The following is a 15,686-nucleotide window of genomic DNA, read 5'->3' as shown; positions in this document are numbered from 1 at the left end:
ACACTTTATAATTAGGATTTTAATGAAGTTTGTACAACACACTGGATGGGAATTCGTATGTTATTTTTGTTAACAACTGTTACTAGTAGATAAATTTAAATTAAAATTTACAAGTGTTCAAAGAAGTTTTTTGCTAAAATGGTATAAAATCACATCTCTTCTTAATTTAGTTAGTTGTAAAAAATCTACTCAAAGCTCTGAAAGAAGTTTTTTGCTAAAATGGTATAAAATCACATCTCTTCTTAATTTAGTTGTAAAAAATCTACTCAAAGCTCTCTGTTCTTTTTTATAGTGAGTCTAACAGGAAGGAGTTCTCTTTTACCACGAGTATCTTGCTAAATATACATTATTTATGCATTATTTCAGTGGAGTTCAAAATTTTATACAGCTTTGCAAATAGTTAGATTCATGAAAATTTATGAACTACATTTTTGGGAATATTTTTTTATCATTATAGTGACAATCAAACAACTATTAGTGTCTTAGAAGGTGTAAGAGAGAACAGTCCAGACGAAATGTTAGAGATGAGTAAAAGCCATTTTTAGGGCTTATGTAGCTCAAAACTATCATTCTTAACACTTCAATGCACTACACAAATATTCCTTCATTTACAAAGCAGGTATTTATGTTTTCAAATGTTTCACAGGTAAGATGAGGGTAAAATTATTAAGTGGTTTTATCTTTGGGTATAAATGTTAATTTCTGGCATTTTAAAATGTTTACATGATTTAAGAAAGGCAACACAAAAGACAAGCAAACTCATTAGAAAATAATTGAAGTAAGAATGAGCAGAATTCTCATATGGAAATGAGAGAAAGCTTAGAAAAATGGAATGATAAATGGGCATCTCTAGCAGAAATCAATTTCTCTAAGTCTCTTTTTAAGTGTACATTGTACAAATATATTCTTCCTGGAGAAGAGGATGTTACCCAGTTGTGGGATAAGTGCGTACAGTGGAAATTTCTGTATGTCTCTGAATACAAAGATGCAACGGGGGTAGTATTAAATTAAGTTTGATTAGATGTTTAAAAGAAAAGATATGGCAAAAGTTTCAGGCTATACCCTTTTTTCCTCAAAAAAGAGAAGAGTTATATATGAACAAAGACTTCCTTAGTTTTACTGGGGAACTGCCATACGTTGGAAAATAGAATTGCTGCAAAATACAAAACCAACAAAACAGAAAAGAGTGAAAAATCAGTTGGCTGTGATTTACTTACAGGGTTACAGAGTTAATTCTAAAATTTCACTATTTGGTTATACAAAAACTGTTCCAGCTGCCAGTAAGAACTGGTGATAAATTCTTGCCAGAAAAAATTAGGGGAAGAAAAGGATCAGCTGAAAGAACTTTTGTGCTGCTATTGTGAAGCCACTATCTTCACTTTCCACATCCCTGCCTATTCAGACATTTGCTGCATACAAGATAGGAACTCTTGATCACCACACTAGAAAGAATTCTATTTATACTCAAATGTGCTCATCAAACTCCTGAAACATACTTTTTCTTTTTAATAATCTATCATTATCATCATCTGCCAAGCCCAGTGCTGAATCAGAAGCTAACTGTGTTAGCCATCATCCTGGCACATAACAAAAGACAGGATCCTTGTACTAGCTTACAAACACTGTTGGAAACATCCATCAGCCTTCAGCTGATACATTTTTAATTTTTTGTCTTTCCAGAGCTAAATGCAGTCACTGAGCTAAACCTAAAAAATGCTACTTGTCTTACATAGGGCTTAATTTGTTCAGAGGGTGCTCAGCCATTTAACAGATTGAAATCCCTCTTTTCTTCACAGCATGAAATGCTTCTATTACGTTATATTAGATTTTACAGAATCACAGAATATTCTGAATTGGAAGGATCACTGAGTATAACTCTTAAGTGAATGACCATATGGGGATCAACAACCATCCTCATCCTTGATGTTATTAGCACTGTGCTGTAATCAAGTGAGCTCACCTCGGTGGCAATTTCTATCATGAGGAACCCTACAGTAAGTGGTAGTGTTCAAAACTGTTGGCTTCAGCTTGCAGAATAGATGCTTTTAGAAAAAAGGAAAGGCTTTTCAAAGTTACACTTGATAAATTTTATAAAATCTTGATAAATCCATTAGGGGAAGGATGAGAATATGAAAAGTTATCTTCTTTTCTAGGGACAGGAAAGTAGCTTCAATCTATTTGCTTCCTAATAATTTTTACTTCTCTCCTGCAACTTGACTCAGTCTTTTTATTTTTATTCCTTTCTCTCATGTTGAAAAGGCATTCTAATATGAGAAAAGTCAATCTAAGGAGCTCTGGAAAGAAATCTCTCATGATCTGTGTGCTTGTGGGTAGTAGATGTTAATGTAATCTGAAATCTTTTGTCTTTTGTCATTAGTTGTTGCTTTTCCTGGTTGTTTGTCAGAGATGTATTGCACTTGTTATGTGTCTGGTTCCCTCACTATTTTTATTCCCTAAATTGGTTGCTGAATTCGAAGGGATTTTGTTGCTTTTTTTCCCCCCTGAACCAGTACCTATTACTGTCCATTTTTTGTGTGATCCAGTGAAAAGAGATCACCTGGTTTACCTGTTCTAAATAGGGTATGATGATGAACTATCTCCAGGAGAATCTGCTGTGTACCTTTCTTATGCTGGGAACATGACATTAAAAATATGTTTTCACTGGTAAGCAATCCCCCTTTTTGGATTTTTTTTTTCTAGCTTACTAGTCTCTCTCTGCCTTTTCTGTATTTCAAGGCTTTTTTCTGTTTTAGTTTAAAACCGCCATTGAACTGTACACAATATCTTGCAGTTATTTCTGGATGTTTTGCATAGCTTGGCCTCTTTCTTGCCAAGAGGAATTTTTGGCTATGTAGCATATTTTGTATCACTATCCATCCCATCCAGCCCACATAACAGTCTGCTCTGAAACCATAAGCAACTGGGTAGAAGACGGAGCAGCCGTGTGCCTGCTCTAGTTTCTGCCAGTTTCTGGCATCTGGCTGTACCCACTAGCAGGAATACGGTTCAAGTCACCTTTCCTTGCCTCCTTTTGCACCTTCACCTCTCTCTGAGAGAGATCAGTTATGTACTGAGCTTGGAGGTCCACTTATTAATTTTTCAAGAACTCTTAGCAAGGAAATCCCTTGTGTATGCCAGGTGTAAATACCATAAAACAAGAGAAGGATGTTTTCACAAAGTGGGGGTATTTTTGCAGATTTCCTCTTTAGTGGCTTTTCACTTTAAAATGCGGCAAGTCATAACACTTGAAAGTATACAGTGATGTGTTACAGATATGAGAACAAAATGTTCTTTTTCAAGACATGGAGCTCTGTTTTTTCTACTCAGTTGGTATTTTACCTTCTATTTTGTCCATAAAACCACACTAAGAATGGACAAGATGAACAATTTTATCTATGTTATAAAATTGCTTTTTAAATGAAGGAAGGAAAATGTTTCAAACTCACAAAACCATCGTATACTAAAATAAAACCAGAATATGTGTAGAGTTTACCTGATGTACTTATAATAATTTTTTTCTGATACCCCTTAATAGGATTTTAACTGTATCATTAGCAGAAAAAAGTGTTCTCTTGCTATCTCAAAAAATCCCAAGAAAAGCTGCCGTATTTTTTATTAAAAAAACCAAACCCAATGCAAAACAGAATAAGCAAAGGAAGCATAAAAGCACAATATATTAAATATGTATTGTAAGGACCATTTATAAGGGCTTTTTAAAAATGTAATATTTGGTGAACAATAATTATTTGCAGACTGCAAGTTTCCAGTAATGGAAATTTCCTTTGCCACATTCTTATACACCCTGTCATTGTAGGGTTCTATGGATGTTGTAGGTACTGTGCAGTGTTTTCATCAAGAAAATTCTCTCCTTGCCTCTCACCAGTGAATTTTACCAGTGAGAATTATACCAGTCTTTATTTCTCAACTAGAGAAAGCTGAAGTGTTGATTTAACAATTGGAATACTTATGTTCCTTTATTGTACTAATGTTAAAGATTATCTCACTGTGAAAAGGTATTTTCCAAGTGTTAATGCTCACTGTTAGAGCATGCTGTGCTTGACTAAGAGCTTGTACATGCTCTGGGTACAGATGTGGTCTGAGAAATGTGCTCTGGGAAATCTTGTAGTAAGAGTAGATTACGTGAGTGGCGATGTAAAGCAGAAGGATTGTGTGCTGTTGCTGCACACAGTGAAGGTCAGCAGAAGAGCACATGTTCTGCAGATAGTGGGACAGAAAGCTACACAGTGCAGTTGTATAAGTAGACATTTCTGCTGAGTATTCTAATTTTGACAACATTTATGCTCCAGAGTGGAATGAAAGCAAAAGCATTTCCTTCGCATCCACCCCCATCCTTCAAGTCAATCTAAATACTTCAATTTGATAAAATCAAGATATTTAATTAAGTTTTAACTGATTGTTATATTTTCTAGTCTAATTTAATCACATTTCACCAACTATTAATCAAATTACCCCAATTTTTTTTTAAAATAAAATAAAAGTACTCAATTTTGAATAGGCTAAGATGAAATATTTGGGCTATATCACTATGCTTTTTTTAAATTTTCCATTTGTAATTGATTTTTGCCAAGGGTGATGCCCTTTTGTGAAAGATTTTAGTTTTCATGAATTTATATGTCCTTGTACTATTCACAAGATCTAGGCTGTTGGTGCTACCAAAGATCTGATAGATTATTTTACTAACATCTTGCAGTGGGTTTGCTACATTTAGCTTCTTATGATTTCAGATTATTGTGTCAGTCAATAGATTTCATCCTTTGCTAACCTTATTGCCCATGTTGATTACTTTACCAGATAAAAGTAGAGGTAAGCAAAAAAAGTCATTGCATAACTTACGATTTACAAGCTTAGACGGTAATATTGGCTTGCACTTCTCAGGAGATGCCACATTCTCTTCATCTGTTACATACTCAAAATTAATAATAAACATCATTGCTACTCCCTCTTGATTTTTCACTGGAATTATGTGGGTGTTGCAAATGAAGGTAGACCCTGCAGATGGATTAAAAAAGAAAGAAAGAAATATATAAATGGATGGAAACATTTTTTTTTCACTTTAGTAGGTCTAGTTACACCAGGAGACAGTGAAGAGTATTTATTTGAATTCAATAATTGAGCATTAAACATACTATTCTTTAATTTCAACAGTAATGTTTTCATAGAAAGAAATACCACTTGGAGACTTACTTTTACCAAAAGTTGTCTTTGAAATGTAAATTTTAATTTTTGGTTTCTTTTGTTCACTGGAACGGCCTGTATAAATTGACTTGTAATATAGAGACATTTAACACCAAAAGTAGAAATGTGAACACTGTTCCAACCACAGTCCTTGCAAAGAAAGCAGGACCTGATTCTTCTAAATGTTGAACATTCTTCAAGCATTTGGTTCTATTACACAGGATGAGTCATGCATTAACTATTTGTGGATGTAAATATACCACTATTCTTATTTTAGCTCTCAGTCTTTTGGGGACTTTGGGAAATGTTTAGGTTTGTGTTAAAAATTTTATTTGTAAGTTGTTTTATACTTCATCACAAAAATCTTCTAAACTGTGCTAATAATTTTCAATACTTCTCAGAAGGGTTTGACTTAAGTGTTATATACAATTTGAAGTATGAACTTAAAAATACCCTAACTTTCACATGTATGGACCATACTCTGCCTATACTAAAAGTAATAGAGATTGTAAACTTTCAATACCTTTGGTGCCCAGAATGTTCTTGTTTAAAAATCTAATTACAGATTTAAGGAGTTATTTGTGTTAATTCTTCCACTATGGCTTTAGAAGTTTCAGTTGACAAGGTCATTAGTTTTGATTTAATTCTTTCTATTAATGTTACAGAACACAGTGGTTCCAAAAACAATGTGATTGCTGTAAGCAATACAATAATGTGCTAAAAACTTCATGCAGACACAACTGTGAGACGGGGTCTTTCCATGCTAACTAGGGACTGGTTTAATGTACATCATCTGCAATTTAGGCACTCAAATGCAGTAATCACTGAAACTTGACAGCCTGTGCTGTTTGACAAAAACAGATCTTGATCTAGATTGTACAAGAGTATTTTTTTTGTTTGTTTCTATTGAGGAGACAGATAGTACAATTTATATCATTACAACCAAGACCAGACTCTGGCCTCTAATATTTAATGCAGTACTTGTTATAATGTGGTATTTCTGGCAATTCGAGTTATGTATAAAATTGACATGCTGGCCTTTCAAGTTTTGCAGCTGTAACTTCCATCCATTTAATAAAACAGTTAAGCTGTGGCACTTGCCACAGTTTCCATGGTTACATGCTCAATCTCTTTAGTAAACAGAAAATAAGCAATTTAAGACTGTTCTATTAGAGCTAAAAATAGAAGTGCTGCAGGCCAACCATTGCAACATAGACTGGTTAAACAGAAAGGCTGGAGAGAATTTAGAACAATCTTTGTGCTTTTAGCTAACAAATAAAATACATACTGAGTTCAAAAAGTCAAAATTATATTTATTAATTTGCTTGGAATGCAATTACAATGGATGGTTTTGACATGAAGATTTATAGGCTGAGCAGGTATCCCCCCATATCTGGAAGTGGGGCTTGGCTGAGGCATGCATGGCTTTGAATAACACTGCAGTGGATCAGAGGTTTGTCAGTATTTGCAAAGGGGGATGATGAGAACACTTCTTTAACAAGTTTCCTGCTTTTGAAGGCTAAGGGTTTTTCAGCTTTTGAAATGCTTCCCACAGTGCTAAGTAATGACACTATTTCCCATTTGTGTAGAACATTCCTCCCTCAAGAATTTACAAACCTCATTTGTACTGGAGCTAGGGATTTGCATCTCTGGGGAGATGCAGGAGTTGTTTAACAGTCCACAGCTTTAGAATATGGCAAAAAGAGCAGATGATTGAAAATTTAAGCTCTATGTAGAAATATTTCAGGAACAAAAAATAGGAAATGTTCATGTGTGGTATAATTTAACATGGTTCCTTTGAAGATGAAATACACCATAGACTAATCAAGCCCACTGTAGTTCATTAGTCTGAATTTTTCGAAGAAAACCAGGCTTTTTAAAAGAAAAAGGAATATTTACTTTTTTTGCAATACTGGAAGTGGAATGCTGCAAGTTAACCAAAATACAATGACAGTTGCAGTCACTGTTTGTGACATTGTTAGTGTTTTTCTTTAGTACAGACACTGCAATCTGCCTTACACATCTCAGTATCTAGCTCTACTGAAGGGACAATAAAGAAATACAAAATTCAAAATAGCAAGGAATACTCTAGTGTGATTTAAAAGGAAGAGATGGGTACAAATAACATTGAAAAATTTAAAAGATAAGCTTTGAGTTGTTAGAGTTGATAGCAATAAAGAAATAATAATAAGAAGCTTGTTTACAAACAATCTTATTCAGTATTTGCACTCTGGCATCCCACTGCTCTTCATTGCACTCAGCATGTTTTTCCTGTTTTGTCTCTATACTTAATATTTCAAAAGTAAGATATGCTTCTGATGAGCAACAAAAATAGTAATGTAGTTTTTGGAATTTGCATTTCTTATCTAACAGCACCGGTCAGGTGGATGATTTAATGAGAACAACCAAGAAAATAATACCTTTATAATTAATAAATTCAATATCCAGTAATGTATCTGAATTTTCTCATAATTAATACTGAGGAGTAATCATGAAATATACCTGGTTTGCTTTCTTGTTATCATCACTGGAGATGATAGAGGACAAGTTGGACATTTTCTTATTGGCTTGAATTCCATGGTTATAGGGACTTGTTTTCTTTTATTTAAGACATTGTGAAGCCCACTCTTTCATCTAGTTAAATTAGTGGAAAAATATCTATATGGGAAGAACAGATTTCAGTCCCCTATTTCCTGTGTGGATGTGATGTACATGGTTATGTATTCAATAGTATTATTTCACAAGACAACACAGACTTGTGTCAAGCAAATAACTGTAAAAATACATACACAAGTGACAATAAATATTTGGAAATAACAACTTAGGGTATAGAAGGGTTGTATAAGGATCTATTGCACCATTTGAGCAATTCTGATGAAGGAAAACCCATTTATCTATCTGTCTGCATAGTGTTTAAATCTGATTTGCTTCAAAAGATCAGTACGAGGCAGGAACATCAAGCCAATTAATCTGATTCCTAAACATTATTTACCTTTCCAGTGATTTTGTATGGAAGATTTTTGGGCAGATTTTTATCATACTGCATCTTCTAGATACAACTGTACTGATTTATTAGAATTTTGGTAGTTCCAGTTATCAGCAATTTGGAGAGGACAATGCATCTAGTACAACGGTGAAGACACTCAAAATTTTCATATGACAAACTCTGACAATTAAGCTTTAAAAAATTACAAATCCCAAACAACTAATTTGATTCAGCCTTCCTGGGAACAAAATCTTCACATGCCATTTTATATGCCAAGCTCAAAGGATCCCTGAAAAATGAGGCATTTAGGTGATTGTGTTAATTCTGCAGAATTGCCATGGTTCACACAACAAGAGCCTTTCAAAATTCATCATGATTCTTCAGAATGGCTCTGGAACCCTCTTGCCCTGAATAGGTTTTACAGTTGCTATCTGTATTGTCCCATTTAAAAACTCAGACTCCTGCACTCAGTACAAATTTGAGGACAGCCTTTAGAAGGTGGAGACTGGTTTCAATATATTTTGGAACCAATCTTGGCTGCCCGTGCCAAAGAATTTATGACTTCTCAGATATTTTTTGTTACTAGAGCTGCTGTAGACAACTGACTATGGCTATAGAAAGAAAAATATTGAACATGTCCTCTGCACGCATGTAGAAATTTCTGGGCAGAGTGACCCCATACTCAAGTTTTCCAGGATTGTGACAATTTTTTACTTCTGTGGCTTACAAGTAGTTCAGTGCAGGTATCTCTACAATCCATAGCCACTTCTGCTCATTTGAAATTGAAGATAACAAAGAATAAATCAAAACATAACAAAGAAAGAGCCAACAACAGCTCGCCTACTAGAACAAGACCAAAGACAGTAAAAAAATAGAGGCAGAGATACTCTGCATTTCCAGATCTTGACTGTCCTGTTTGCTGTTTGCCAGACAGCCCTGAATGAAACATGTCTGCAGTACCACAATTTTATGGTAATACAGGGACAAGAGAAAGATCCTGGATATTATTTAGACTTTTATAAAATAATCACTATTTTTATTTTGGAAATAAATACCCTCCAGTTCCCTTAATAGAATTCTCACTTTGTCATCAAAACAAATGCTCAAAATGCCTTCTCTCAGAGGCATAAGCTTAAAACTACCAATTATAGTAGAAATGCAATTAAATATATTTAATATTCAATTGTGTATTAAGCTTTGTCTTAATTCTGTCACAATTTTACTGACATGGGGCACAGAAAAGTCCACATAGTTCCCATTTTGTTAGTACTTAAGTGAAATGCTGTTTTTATAGATTCTTTTTTGACTAGTTACTGTGAAATTATTAGAGTGTGATTGCTATTATAATACATAGAAACTTAATATTGCTCTTTTAATCAGGAGTTGATTTCTGTAAATGCAAAGAATGCTATGCATTCCAAAACATAACCAAACTTATTTTGTTATCCTATGTCCAGTTTATAGCGTTATTTTTCCTTTCATCATAGCATGGCTTATGGGGATTGCCCAATGTTAATAAGAACTCTGGGGAAAGAAAAGAGCTAATCTGACAGAGAATTAATGTGGAAGATCTGAAAACCTTTTCTATCTTTGCCTGTTCATCATGTAATCTTCATCTTTGGGATGAGGAGCCAAAGCATGGCTTTCTACTGACTTCTAAACTTCACAAACTCAATATCCTCTTCCTTCCTAATGGCCAAAAACCCCATCACTTTCTACTTCTTTCAGCTTGGGAATGGTCTTGGAAAGGTGTAATATTTTTCCAGGCATAACATAAAGGGAACTTAATGAAATTAAATTTATGTCCTAGTCTTGGAAAAGGAGATGCTGTCCTGCTTTGTACAGACATTCAGGAAGGCTGAGACGGGGAGCTTTATCCACCCTGCTCAGCATACAAGTAGTAACAAGCCCCTTAGGACCATGTGAAATGCAGTTAATGAAAGTCTTGTTCTCTGGCCTAAACTGCTGTTTATAAACCATTTTATCACTAAATGTTGGCAGATAAAGGACATAGACATGCTTTTAATATGGAATGAGGAAGAGTCACAGGAATTGTGGGTAGAGGAATTACTTGGAAGGCAAGGTGGGAAGTGGGACACAATATCTTGTGAAATAAAGCTGTTGCTTGCAAAGAGCTGCTAACACTTTCACATTCCTGAAATGCCCTAAGAATTGAGAGAATATTCATATTTTATACACCTTTGTGTGAGATGTAATTCTGGCTTAATTCCCTCTTGTTCCATAGCTACTTTCAGCCGAACTTTAAAAAAAGGAACGGCAGTAAGCCAAAACCTTTGTTTTTCCGATATGTTGTCAAGGTTCTAGTAACAAAATTTAAAAAAACTTGTTTTAGAAAACAAATACTGTCAATGGTGCAGAAGAATGACACCTGAAATCTACTGGTTGTAATTTATTGATGAGACCAGTATAGTAAAGTATTTTGTATTCTTGAAAGGTTACAGACAAAGAAAAAGAAATTGAAAAAAAAAAGCCTGTGCCCAGGGAATATTTGCTCTGCTTTGTGTGATTTTTTGTGACTTAACTGTGAAGAAAGTCCTTTCTTTTATGCTTAAAATTCAGAAGCCTATTTACCCCCACTTTGAAGTCCACTCTAAGCAAACACTGTGTTAGGTGATGTTTAGTTGGCATTTAGGGACAATTGCACTGGGGATGTGTATTGAATATTCAAGCAAAGCAAATTTGTCAAATAATGAGGCATGATGTGTATTGTGATGTGGGGACTCAACATCCCCAATCAAGGACTGAAAATCCAATTCTTTCTGTTTCTATTCAAGCATAAGCCAGGAACAATACAGTATGTCATAATGAATATTGTTTTAAGCAATGCAAAGTTTTACACTCTTTCTGAAATCATGCTAAGTCTATTCCTGTAATGCTGTGTTGAAAAGAGCCATGCATAGTTTCACATGGTTTGTGCTAAAGGACTCCCTTAGCAGCAAATACCTTTGCAAACCTATTTTTCTGTTAACTAAAACTAAGATTTATTAACAGATTTTCACAACTTAGTTTTCTTGTTTATACAATACAAATGAGTGGAAGAAGGACTGAATCGGCCCTGAGAATATTACCCAGCACTTTTTGATGTAGAATCATGTCTCTGGAGACAGATACCACATAATTACTTGCTCAATTCAGTTACAACCCCATGAGAAAAAATTGGACAAATGCTTCTGCCTGTTTGTACCTGCAGCTTTTTGCATCTTTGCAATTGATGTAATTTATTCAGACCTTTGGAGACATCTGATTTGTAAATACCCCATTTAAATTTAGTCACAACTTTAGCTTATAGCAAAGAATTACCTTTGGATGTTCCTTTCTTTCCTGCCCTGCATTTGTAATATGGCTGCACACATAAGGAATAAGAGAAAACTTGATGCTAAGACTAAAGATGATTATATTGGTAGCTACAAAAAGCATCTGTTCTGAGTATTGCAGTTTGAATTGCAATTGTTGCCTGTTGCTGCCCTTCAGTTGGTAGTACTGGTATAATGGTGGTACTGGTATATATATTTATATGTATATATATTTATATTACTGGTATATATATTATATATATTATATGTGTGTGTGTATATATATATACTGATAATTGGTGGTACTGGTATAATTTTACTTTCTTCTAAAGGTGTTAAAACTAAAGAGATGAAAAGGATTTTAATCAAACCAACATTAAAAATGAATGAAGAAATTAAGAATAACTCAAAGAAACTCTTGATCCCATTTTCACAATTGAATAAGTAGTAGATAACAGCCTCACACTATTAAACTGTGTCTCATAAATTTCCATATAGAACTTTGGGCAATGGGTTATACTACTCTCTTTAGCTTTCACCTATATCTTCTGAGCTGTATGTCACCATTTTCCAATTCCGTCTGACTGAAAATGAGCCACCATGAGTGGCAAGGATGGGAAATCCACATGCTTCCTATATCTGTGTGATTGTCTATTCTGAAAGACTCAATGCAGAGAGCAATTGAAAATAGATGTTAGATTGAAATGTATTATAACCCTTTCAATTGAATAGCTGTGTTTAAGGGGGATGGGTAGAGACAAGAAGAATGTATTTGGCTGACATTTATTAGGGACCTTACAGTGATTAAATGAGACCTACTTCCTTTGGCATTTTACTCCATCCTCCTTAGGAAATATTCATTCTGTCACTGGAATTGTTGCTGATACTAAGATTTGATTTATAGGACCATTTAGATTTTGTAAGGTATTAACTTACAATGTTTAAAGGTGAGGGAAGAATTTTTAAAGTAACAAACTAAGAAAAAAATTGCCCTCTGGAAACTGTGGACAGGTTCATTACTGGACTGGCAAATATGAATATCTCATTTGCTCTCCTTTTAATCCCATTTGTACTATAATTGAATTGACAGATAAATACTGTTCAAATGCTCATTCCAGCATTTCTTAGGCTACTGGGTTGCTAAAATTATTGCTAACATCCTAATTATAATATCTACACCTACACTAATAAGCTATGGTGATTAATTGAATGTGGAAAAAACATTTTGTATGGGAGAAAAATTTCTTGCTTTGTTGTTTAAGCATCTATAAACATGTACAGAAGATACAGAGCAGTTAAATATTTGGCAAAGAAAGAAATATGAAATTAAGTGAAAAATACATAAGCAGTGACATATTCATAAAGAAAAGACCAACTATAAAAGCATAGAGTGAAAAATGTTGAAAACTGTACATGGAGGGTAAAGATTTGTTTAGGTTCCAGGCTGCCTGTAGAATAATTCTATTGAAATCACAGGGTCAGAGAGTGCAAGATAGGCTTTCTTCTTTCTGAGTCTGCTCGCCTGAAAACTACATTTTAGTTTTGTCAGAGGGGTTTTGTCAAGAGCACAGACTGAAGTCAGGAGGCTTGGTTCTGACAGTCAGTCTTGAACACTCAAGCTGATCTTTCTCAGAGGTACACTCTTTGTACATAGATAGTGGGGGGAAAGCTGGTCTGAAATAGTTTTCTGGATGAGTTCTCCTTACTGGAAGTTTGGAAAGATGGTATGCAAAAACATGAGTGTTACTTGGAATCATTCAGGCCCTAAACTTAGTCTAAAATCTCTTACGTGTTGTGTTTTGATTCCAGAAGAATGTAGAAAATAGTGTTACTTCTGAAAAGCAATGTCTCTGACTTGTTAATGGGGATATTTCTGTCTCTGCATATAGAGCTGAACATTTTGGGCCCAGATCCTTGCACCTATGTAAGGTTTCTAAGTGCATTGCACACTGTTTATTACCTGATGCTAAGAAATGAGACATAGAAGGTCAGGGCAGATTGCACAAAGGGGTACATCTATAAAAACAACTTAATTACTAAGCCTGTAAATCCTTTGCAAATCAATTGTCGAAATAACTGAGGAAGATTTTTCACTCTTTTGTGTTGTAAATGTTGCAGGCTATATGAAAGAAGTGAATCCAATGCTTCTTGTCTTATTTGCTTAGTAAAAATGCTTCTTTTGCAGACACTTGCAGTATAGTTATAGTGAATGCGAGATGTACTACACTTGATGAATTTCACAACTGAAGATTTTAACAGGGAAACATTGCAAACAGTGCTATTTTAGAAAGAAAGAAACTGAAATATTTCACTGAGAAATTTTCAAAATTAATTATTGATTCTTTTTAAAGGACAATATTAAAAAGTGGGTTTTTTCTACATTGCACATGATTCCTGTGAGAGAAAATATTTTAAATGTGCATTTTACTTGCAATATATTGAGAAGTAATTTTCAGCATTAACAGTGAATAGTAAATCCTGTTTGTTCAACTGTGCGAATCACTTGAACTGAGGTAATTTTAATCAAAGATTTTTTTTTAGATACTACAATGTGGATATAGAGTTGACTAGTTTTCTGTCTATTAACAAAACAGAACTCAGAATGTAATATCTTAAAACATAAATCATCCCAATGTGGGATAGGAATAAAAAAATTACTGAAGTCCAACATCATTGGACTTTGGTCAGAACCACCTGAGAAGAGTCAGTGATGAAAGATCAGATTCATCTCTAAAATAAAAACATAATAACTTGGCTCAAATATAATGATGCAGCACTATGTTTTTAGTGATACCAAGAGGCATTTGTATTAGTTTAAGCAATTTTCAATAATTTTTCAGTCTTTGACAAGACAGAGAATTTTATTTTGGGAAGGTCATAGTAGGAATTGCATTAATTCAGCAGAATTATGTGCAAATAGAATAGGTTTGAAAACAACTGGTTTTAATAATGAAAATGCTTTGATTTTTTTTAAATTTACATTTTCAGTAAGCTTATTTAAAACATTGCACCAAACAAATACCAAAGGTATAGTTCAAGGTGAAAACATTGGTAGGACACATTTTCTCTCACGTTTTTCAACAGAAAATTAAAGAATTGCAGAATCCCAATGTCTGTTTAAATACATTTTGTGAAAATTTCAAATTTAAATATTCCTTAAACGTAAATCTTTGCAAGAACAATGAGGTGAGAAATAATGGTTCTAATCTCTTATTTTTAGTTAGTTGGACAAGAGTTAGCAAATATTTAATTACATGTGCTAAAATTAAAGTTGTCTTTTTTCTTTACTTTTCCCCCTCAATTTTTCTCTATTTCCACCTCTCTAGTTCTTTTTTTTCCTCCTAGGTATTCTTTTCTAAACCCTCATTAAAAGCTATGCACCTCTGGGAATTCAACTGAGAAATGTCTTATTATGTTCATGAGAAAAAAGATCTCAGGTTTGTTGAATATTGCCCATCTTGCAGAAAATGTGCAGACTAAGACTTTTTTTGTTAAAGTAACCTCATTTATTTTCCCAAATTAAACTACAAAACCTATTTTAAGAACTAACTGAATAACCTTGTAAAACAGAATGGAACAGAAAAAAACCCGAAAACCAACACCAAACCACAAAATGAAAACCATAACTCCCCCCTAGAGCTCCATTTTTGTAATTTGTTTCATTTATTCAAGGTATTGGTCCACAATACAACGTGAAGTAAAAGCATGATCCATATTCTGTCCTCACTGACACTCTGCCATTTCAAAGAGAGTATGGAGTCTTTTTGATACAGTTATTAAAATATATCAAAAAGAAGTCATTAAATGGCCATGCAGTATGAAGGGTGATACAGAAAACCAGATAAACAGCAGGTCCCCTGAGGCAAAAGGGAAATGCTGTCATTTCTGCAAATTTTCACAAGTGCAATGTACATTCAGTTCCATTGCCCAAGTAGACGGAGCACCTAAATATGGGTGATTTTTTAATTGAAATCATACCCCTGGAAAATCATACTCATGGAAACATATCTTTCCCGATATTTTCTAAGTGAATTGATCATGAGTAGCTTGAAATACACAACCCCAAGCTTGTAGAAGAACAATAAACTATGTCATCATATACAGGACTAGATTTAAAGTCATTGTGTTCCTTACAGTGGTTTACTGTAATCCAGAAAAAAGTATCTAAAGGGGAAGAATGGCCAGACACA

At 34.1% G+C, this 15,686-nt stretch overlaps 1 protein-coding gene across 3 annotated transcripts in view; it reads right to left on the bottom strand.

Annotated features, from left to right (window-relative positions):
* The window catches only part of KCNH7 (potassium voltage-gated channel subfamily H member 7), a 207,960-nt gene that overhangs the window by 77,710 nt on the left and 114,564 nt on the right, over positions 1-15,686 (bottom strand). For all 3 annotated transcript variants that reach the window (XM_039702380.1, XM_039702390.1, XM_039702399.1), the window contains exon 3: positions 4,855-5,010. In XM_039702380.1, coding sequence (XP_039558314.1) covers positions 4,855-5,010 — 156 coding nt within the window. The remainder of the gene's footprint in view (positions 1-4,854; positions 5,011-15,686) is intronic.

Source organism: Passer montanus, unplaced genomic scaffold (assembly GCF_014805655.1).
Source record: "Passer montanus isolate IOZ18808 unplaced genomic scaffold, ASM1480565v1 scaffold1, whole genome shotgun sequence".
NCBI lineage: Eukaryota > Metazoa > Chordata > Aves > Passeriformes > Passeridae > Passer > Passer montanus.
This window is presented reverse-complemented; position numbering and strand designations above follow the sequence as displayed.